Genomic DNA, 8872 nt, shown 5'->3' with positions numbered 1-8872 from the left:
AATAAATATGCTGTCACATCAGCAAAATACCATAAATAATATATAATTAATTGTCTTGACTCTGTGATAGAGTATTGCATTGGGAGTGCCCTTAGAATGTTCCTAACTCCATATCTACAATATCATTAAAAAGACATCTAGCTCCTACTTAGCCCTTGCATCTAGCTCCTACTTAGCCCTTGAGTCAAAACTGTTTAGACCACCAATGCCACTGACATTCACCTACCAACAATATGAATTGCCCATTTAAACCTTATGACCAGTATGTTAAGAAAAAAATTGCAGTTGCCTAGAGTGCCATTCAGATATCTGCAATGTATATACTTGCGAGCCTGTTCGCTGGTCTAAAAGTCATAGGTGAAAATACTGTTCGTTGATTTATTACGAGCGAAAAATACGGTTGGCTGATAGGAAAAGTACGACTTATAAAACAAACGAACGGGCACACTATCCCAGGAAACAAAGTCAAACATAAAAACGAAAAAAACAAGACACTAACCAAAACTTCTCTTTACTACATTGTGATCAATCACATGCAAGATATTATTATTGGCTGATTTGTTGTGGGAGAAAAAAACTGCTGGATGGCTGACAAATTCGTCTGATAAGCAAGTGAACAGGCTCAGCACTGAAAACACGAGACACAAAGCACAAGCTCACTTCTTGCTGTCTTGCTGATTCAACCACCGTTGATGACTTGTGTAACTGTGTTGTCAAGCGACCATAGATGGATCATTTTGAGTGAAAGCACAGAACGACGTTACAGTATACCATAGTAACTTCAGGAATAAACGAGAGGTCTCAATTCTGCAAAATTGAGTTATTCAGTAAATGCGAAATTCAGTTCAGCAACCATTATAGTAGGCCAAGGCAATTTCAGAAGGAGACACTATGCAGAAACTACAATTCTGCAGGCGACTAAAAGGTGAGTGCAGTGTGTACTTACTAATAGTTTAGCAAACCAGCATTACCCAAATGCTTTCGAGCTTGTATCAAGATTTCCCTAAGCTGAGCATGATGACAAATCTGCAGGCCAACCATGCTGTCAAGATCAATGGCAACCATGGGGCAGCAGCATCCAGCATTGCACATGGGCCAAAGACTGAGCTATGTGAAGTGAGAACTACAACCATCTAAGGACCAGCTGAGCTTATCATATCTTTCCTTTTTTTCCTTCAGCTGAGGCATCAACACTTAACCAAGCTATGCAGCCTCGATGGGTTCGATGGCCAGGCCCAGTACACAATATGCTGGCCACTCCCACCGATTAGTACCACCTCGGTTGCTCACATGAGTAGAAGCTAGCTTAAAAGTTCAGTTTTCGAGCCCCACAGCACGACCTTACTTGAACAGGATCTGTTCTATAGGATCGTACCGCTGCATCCTTGACTAATAAGGAGGCAAGCACTTAAGCCTGGTTGATGAGTCATGTTTTAGTGCCGCATTTTTAACACCATTTCAGCATGCATCCAAATGCTTTCGAGCTTGTATTAAGATTTCTTAAGCTGAGCATCATTACAAATCTGCAGGCCAACCTTGCTGTCAAGATCAACGGGAACCATGGGGCAGCAACATCCAACATTACACATGGGCCAAAGATTGAGCTCTGATCTGTGAAGTGTGTGAACTACAACCATCTAGGAATCAACTGAGCTTATCATAGGCTATTGGCGTATTCCGCATCTCTGCGGTGTACGCAGCTAGTAGATCTTCAGAAGTAACTCTGCATCATCATCCATTTTTCAACTACCCAAACATCCATTTCAGTTCAGGATATAGCTGCTTGATTTTGGTCTATCCACTAGTAAACGTTGGTAAAGATTATTAATTACTTAATTAAGTAGTGTGCTCATGGAAAATCATCATTTAGGATCCAATCTGAATGAAACGCTCTGTGCAACCTCTGTTTCAGAAGGACCTCTTCCTGCCTCCGTCGTCACCGCCGCCCTGCCATCGACGCTTAGTAGACATCCCTGGGGGTTGGAGTGCTTGTGGATAGATAGATCTTCTGCAGATACAAACCCAAGCATTAGGAAATTTATAGAGGGGAAAAAATCAAATCTGATTCCGAACTTGATCTGCAATCGATATCTGAGAGAAGGAAGGAGTCGGATTCGCTGACGACTGTGGCTGTGTACCTGCCGACCTGCGCGCCGGCTGATCCGGGACGACACCGCCGGATCCGAGCAGCTCGGCGGGGCCGGAGCAATCGAGTCGATCTAGCTGTTTTATTTCTAATATTGCACTATTTGTACAGGCCAACCTTTGGCAGGCTGATAAGTCATGATCAAAAGTATTCGCTAATTTCTTGTGAAAAAAAAAACTGACAGATTAGCTCAAGCGAACAGGCACTAGCACGGGCTGACGACCGTGGTTCTAGGCAGTGAACCACTGCTATGCATACCCATTTAGGACTTTTCTTCATTGACCAAGGATCAGCTGGAGGTACCTTCTACACTGACCAAGTTAAAAACACTGGAATAATTTACATACAAGACAAACAAGAATGTGTTTGCATCTGAATACCTCAGACATTCCTCTTTCATGCTAAAATCAAGGAATGCTGACTTCTAGAGGGTGGAATTCAGATTTCCCACCACTATTATCCCAAACCAATACTAGTTGTCGAATACTACTATCTACTAATAAGGTCCACAGAAGCAGCCACTGCAGCATAGGATACTTGATCCTGGAACTCGTCCTGTTTGGCGAATCTTCTCGGCCTTCTGAACTGCTATTGCTGCTTGCTGGTTCATTTTGGCATTGGCTGAAGCTCGTTTCTCTTCAGCAATGCGGCGTGTCATCTCTAGCTTTTCTGCCATCTTTGCCATGGCCTCGCTTCTCATTCTCTCAGCATGTTCCTGTCATAAAGTGTTTTTCTATGTTACTACCACATCCAAATTATTAAATTCAAAATATCATAGTATGCAAGATTGTTCCATTGAAAACATCATATGAAAGATCATTGCATTCAAATTTTGAGTAAGAATTGTAGGCAGAGAAAGCCAGGTACAGTCCATTTTTTAAAAGAAGAGTCAATACCTCTATTCTTCTCATTTCGGATTCAATTTTTCCTCTTTGACGACTCTCCCAAGCTTCAATCTTCACCTCTTCTTTTTTGAATCTGAGGAATACAATCTCCATTACAAGATGAAATGAACAAGACCAAGATCTAAGACCTTTTTTAGTTTTTTAGTTCTCTTTGTAAGTCAATAGCAGATAAAACCAACAAGAATGATAAAATATTTCGGAGAAATAATACCTTGCTGTATGTTTAGTGTTTTCTGCCTCCTCATATGATGCAGCACGAGCAGCATATTCCTTCTTCATGCGCTCCAAATCAGCAATGCTTGGTGCCGCAGAGACTAGTTCTAGCTCTTCTTTGCTGGCCCATGTAGCAATGTTCATCTTTCCTAGCTGTATACCAAGAGCAGCAATTTCTTGCCTTGTTTTAAGCCTCGTTTCAGTATCTGACAATTCATTTGCATGTGCGACACCTTTTCTGTTGAAATATGGACCATCATCTGTGCATTCTTCTCCAGGAGATGCTATTGACCTCCCTCCTACAGGTGTTGAGGGTATCGAACAATTAGGGCTTCGAGTTGGTGTCCTTGACCCGAGTGGAGTTCCAGTTCTTGAAGGTTCCTGGCTAGGTATTGGAGTCATTTCTGTGCCCACATCTCTCACGGACACTGACTGAACTGCTGGAATAGCTGCGTGTAACAATTCACACGTTCAAATCAGTGTCAGTTTTGAAGACATAAGGTTTGAACTTCAATATGCTATACTTTTTTTCATGCTACAGTTAACTTCTGGCCAAAATAAGAAAAAAGAGTTACCGTTTGCTTCATTGCAGGGCTTCATTTCAATTGATGAACCAGTATCAGTTGCCTTGTGACACTCTGAGTTAGCACTAGCATTACTAACTGGACAGACATCTGCATGCCTAACCAACTTAGGCTGATACGAAGCAAACGATAACCTCTCTAATATGCTGCGCGGAGCAGACAAAGCTGGATTCACCCTCTTCATTTTCTGCACAGGACGACCAGAAATTTTGGGCACAATGGCGCCCCTGGCTGCAGCAGAGTTCATCTGGTTTACTGTCTGGTTCTGTGCTGTGCCCTTGGTGATGTTCTGGTTAACATTCTGCCGGTTCACGATCCATTTCTCTGCATCATTCCACTTGGAGGAAATGGAAGTCTGTCTAGATAAATACCCATGTGCTGGATTCTGCGTCGCTGTCTTCTCAACTCCATGGAACTCAAAGCTACTAGTGCTAGCATTGTCAAGACCACTGTCACATTCGGTACTGTCTTCTTCCACAGGTCTCACTGGGTGTATCATGCTAGAGCTGCCTGTTGCTGGTTGAGGAACTGAACTCTTGGAAATGTTCTGAACTTTATTGCTGTCCACTGCTGAATCCTTTTCCACGGCTTCAGTTTTGTTGACTGCCGAAGGGTGTTTGGTGCCATCTGATGTGCTGTCTGAAACTGGTTACGGAACAAGACAGATGAGTTATTGACTAAGTCAGGGGAAAAGGGTAACTAATCCAATCAATGGCCAATTCGTCTGTACCTTCTTCGAGAACATCACAGACTAGTAGCCTGTTCTGCGCTTGTGAAGCCTCGATGTTTTTTGCAGGCGACGTTCGCGATGATGAATTGCTGGTGATGACTCTAACTCGATTGTGGGCTCCCATAATCTTCATCCTTAGCTTTGTTGGGGAAAGAGCACCAGGCTGCAGCAACCTCAAAGCTGTAAGTCTTTTTTCCATGATGAAAGCCCCAGCTTACAATTTCACAATCAAGGTAGTTACTTTTAAAAAAAGGAGGGGGAGGGGGGGGGGGGGGGGGGAGGCAAATACGTCAATGTGGGTGTAGGCCAAAGGGCATTCTATTACTCTGAAGAACTGGGAGGTATTTGGAGGGGGAAAAAGAACTGCGAGATGAGGCAATACTGAAATTTAGTGTTGAACTGTGGAAGGGTACTGCTATATGTTAACCTGGAACAAGATGTAAAAAAATAATTAAAAATGCTGCAAAATTAATTAAGCCATCGTAAATGCCATGCCTAATACTAGGATATACTGTACCAACGGTGAATCCTGCAGAATAAGCATTCTAGCTACGCATTCACTCACTGCCTCCGAAAGATGCTTTTGCTCATAAGGAAATAGGGTGTATTCAGAGCTGGATTTTGGGGGTTTCGCCTCCATTGAGAAGGCAGATTGACCGGAAGCTCTCTAAACCAGAAACATTATACTCAGCTATTGGCATTCAAAACTCTACCCACTTACAGCATCCTTCAAGTTTCAGGAAAATAGCCTGAAAATGAAACAGATGAGCATACCAACACGCAGGAACATAATATTCTCGAGGAGAGGGGGAGAAGAGACGGAAAGAAATGGCAGCCAGGCAAGAGTGACATTTCACTTGACGAACTTGGAAGCAAATTGAGTAGCAAGCAACAGAAAGTGAAGTACTAGGTCGGATCAAACCAGCTACCGCACTGGTTTGCGGCTTCGCGTAGAGCGCATACCTGAGCTTTCTGATGAATCCTCTCGTACTCCATTCTTCCTTGCTGCTGGCTGCTGCTGGCCTGCCGAGGAGGGTGCGACGAGTGGCCAGCGACAAACAAGGGGGTGAAGACTGAAGACTGAAGAGTGAAGAGAGAGGAGGGGAGGGAGGGAGAAGGAGAGTGGAGAGCACTGGGCAGTGGGCACCAGAGGTCCAAAGACCAGTGACCAGAGATCAACGATCTACTAGCAACGCGATGTCATGTCTCCATTCATGAGCTTATGCTACTAGACAAGTAGTAGACGCTAGACAGGAGTCCACAAGTCAGTTTCTCGCTTTTTCTCTAGCCATGACCATGAGAAATTTCTTTCCAGAAAAGCTTTACTTTTCTTTCCTCCATGGAAATACAAGTGTCTCGTCACATGACCTGACCACACGCAACGAGTACCCGCTAGAAACTCGTCCATGTGCTGCTGTGCACCTAGAGAACTAGGATTCGTACAAACAACGTTAATTAGTCAACAGTGGCAACATTTTGCTCGGCCTGTACACAGAAAGTGTTCATCCTCTTTACGGTGCTCGGCCTTTATCAGTAGTAGTAAATCACACAAGCCTAATTTCAAAAAAAAAATCACACAAGCCTTAAGTTCAAAAAAATCACACAAGCCTTTTTACTATATTTTTCACAAAGTTATCTTCACTCCTCCTTTTAGCACTTCACATGAGTAGTACTGTACTGATATACTACTCCTATCAGCATACTACCATAAGGGCACTCACAATGCAAGACTCTATCATAGAGTTCAAGACAATTAATTACACATTATTTATGGTATTTTGATGATGTGGCAGCATATTTATTGAAGAAAGAGATAGAAAAAATAAGACTCCAAGTCTTATTTAGACTCTAAGTCTACATTGTTCGAGGTAATAAATGACTTTAGACTCTATGATAGAGTCTGCATTGTGAGTGCCCTAACAACAGAGATTAAGAAAGCTAATCTCTTTCCTCGAGATGTGTGCACCTTTACCGCCCCCACAGTCCAAAGCTCCAAATAGTACTACCAGCACTCCGTATAAACTAAGGTGGTCAAACAGAGGTCCCTAGGTGTAGCACCACGCAGCACGCAAGCAGTCCCGGCCGCAGTCGTTACAGCACGGAGGGATCATGGGGCGAGAAGAGAGACTGCTGCTGCACCGGCACCGCCACATCTTTCTGTGTCAGCGTCGTGATCGTGGCCCGTGCTCGTGCCCTGCATGCCCGTGTCTTGGCATTTTTCACTTTCACCGCGCCGGCCCATCTCATGTCATCATGCGCTCACGCACCTCGGCCTTGTTTAGTTCCAAAAAAATTTGCAAAATTTTTCAGATTCTCCGTCACATCGAATCTTTAGACACATGCATTAAGTACTAAATATAGACAAAAATAAAAACTAATTGCACAGTTTGGTCGGAATTGATGAGACAAATCTTTTGAGCCTAGTTAGTCCATGATTAGACAATATTTGTCAAATACAAACGAAAAAACTACAGTGTCCATTTTACAAAATATTTTGGAACTAAACAAGGCCCCGGTTCCGGACGGCGGATGCTGCCACTGCCAATATGAAAATTGAATATACTTTTGTCCTCTACTCTACCCGCTCCGGCATTCGCAAGATTTGACCAAAGTTTCCTCTCCTTGCGTTGGCAAGGCATGCACCGTGTCACGTCGGTTACACTGGTGGGTGACCTCACTGTGGTTTTGTGATGACTGTTCTCGCGCCATGTACTGGTAGTGAAACTTGGGCCTTGCCCAAAAACTTAAAATTTTTCAAGATTCTCCATCACATTAAATTTTTAGACGTATATATTGAGTATTAAATATAGATAAAAATAAAAACTAATTGCACAGTTTGGTCGAAATTTACAAGACGAATCTTTTAAGCCTAGTTAATCCATAGTTGGACAATAATTACCACAAACAAACGAAAGTAGGTCTTCCGCAACTAAACACGGCCTTGGAAATGTGAGCGATCTGTGTGTTCCTCTCTGGTCTCTGCAGATTGACATACTCGTACGTATGAGTAGCGGGTACGAAAGCCTAGCCGAGGTCATTGAATTGATCACTTCCTCTAGCCATTTGATTTGGGCCTTGTTTAGTTTCCAAAAAATTTTACAAAATTTTTTAGATTTCCCGTCACATCAAATCTTTAGACACATGCATGAAGTATTAAATATAGATAAAAATAAAAACTAATTGCACAGTTTGGTCGAAATTGACGTAACGAAACTTTTGAGGCTAGTTAGTCTATGATTGGATAATATTTGTCAAATACAAACGAAAAAGCTACCGTATCGATTTTGCAAAATATTTTGGAACTAAACGAGGCCTTGGCGTACTACTGCATGTGTGCCCTCAGACCATTTATTGGCTTCAATCAAAGTTCAAACACTGGTGACCCTTAAACACCGTGGTCCAACTTGCTGGCCATCATGCTTGCCCTTGGCCGGGCATCACCAATGACGCCTTCAGAAGCAGCTTGATGATGAGTGTATATGGTCCATCCGTTCTCACATGTTTGATTATTGTTAGTTCATTCAGTTAATGCCATGAGCCCATGAGTCCAAATCTCATTTTCCATGTCTCCTAGTAGTCATGTGGACTGTTGTGGACATCTTTGGTTGGTGGTCAAACATATCCATGGCATGTTTTTGTAATCTAGTATTGCAACTGATGTTTATGATTAGCATGGTACTATTCTATTGCAAACTGACGTTTTTTGTCCTGCTACCGGGTTCTGGTCCCGTTATTATTGTCTCTTGCAAGATAACGATAGGGTGTTGGTGTTGAAAGGCCAAAACATGGGATATAGTGCAGTTACGGTGTTTTGTTAACGTCCATGTCCATGACCTGCAGCTTACCTCACACCCATGAATGGCTCTGCAGAAGCATCTGTTTGGGAGTAATTAGCAGGATTGTTACTTTGTTAGCCAGCATTGTACTATGTCCCATCTGTCTCAGTGACAGAGAAAGAGGCAGTGTCGTCCTCCAATCCAATGCAGGCATGCAGCAGAGCTCTGTTCGTCAAATGAAACAGCTAGCTCATGACAATCCTGAATGCACAGCACATTGACAGGGAATCCATAACCTTGGGACGGGCCACTACAAATGATTGTTTGGTGCACAAACCCACGGCATGGGAGAAAGACTGTCTCGAGCGCAGCAGAGTCCTCGAGGCTAATTGAAAGTTGGACGGCACACTTTTTTGTCAGCAAATAGTGCCCGGACCAGTAAGAGCCTAGTTTGGGCGCATTCCAACGGCAAGAGTGACCGTTAGAACAATCAGACAAGGAGGGGCTCTCGGTTTGAG

The 8872-nt window shown here is 43.2% G+C and overlaps 1 protein-coding gene across 4 annotated transcripts; it reads right to left on the bottom strand.

Moving 5' to 3' along the window:
• Positions 2408-5904, bottom strand: LOC8074723. 4 transcript variants are annotated; one of them, XM_021462592.1, is made up of 7 exons: positions 5542-5904; positions 4868-5005; positions 4579-4741; positions 3840-4493; positions 3263-3713; positions 3043-3124; positions 2408-2861 (listed from the first exon to the last, which is right to left on the bottom strand). In XM_021462592.1, the coding sequence occupies exons 3-7, from the start codon at positions 4709-4711 to the stop codon at positions 2643-2645; spliced, it is 1539 nt and encodes a 512-aa protein (XP_021318267.1). In that variant the 5' UTR covers positions 4712-4741; positions 4868-5005; positions 5542-5904; the 3' UTR covers positions 2408-2642. The 4 variants fall into 4 exon arrangements, with proteins under 4 accessions (XP_021318267.1, XP_021318268.1, XP_021318269.1 ...); XM_021462593.1 differs by having other exon boundaries at positions 4868-4941; XM_021462594.1 differs by lacking the exon at positions 5542-5904 and adding an exon at positions 5096-5534.

Source organism: Sorghum bicolor, chromosome 6 (assembly GCF_000003195.3).
Source record: "Sorghum bicolor cultivar BTx623 chromosome 6, Sorghum_bicolor_NCBIv3, whole genome shotgun sequence".
In the NCBI taxonomy this organism is placed as follows: domain Eukaryota; kingdom Viridiplantae; phylum Streptophyta; class Magnoliopsida; order Poales; family Poaceae; genus Sorghum; species Sorghum bicolor.
Note: the sequence above shows the minus strand (reverse complement) of the source record. Positions and strands in the feature narration are given on the sequence as shown.

Bases quoted from the DNA above. Each gene is read 5' to 3' on its own strand.
- LOC8074723 (XM_002447069.2), bottom strand. From the start codon at position 5,574: ATGGAGTACGAGAGGATTCATCAGAAAGCTCAG. The intron at 4,742-5,541 runs GTATGCGCTCTA...AGGTTGCTGCAG, and splicing joins GGATTCATCAGAAAGCTCAG to CCTGGTGCTCTTTCCCCAAC. The intron at 3,125-3,262 runs GTATTATTTCTC...TGTATTCCTCAG, and splicing joins AACACTAAACATACAGCAAG to ATTCAAAAAAGAAGAGGTGA.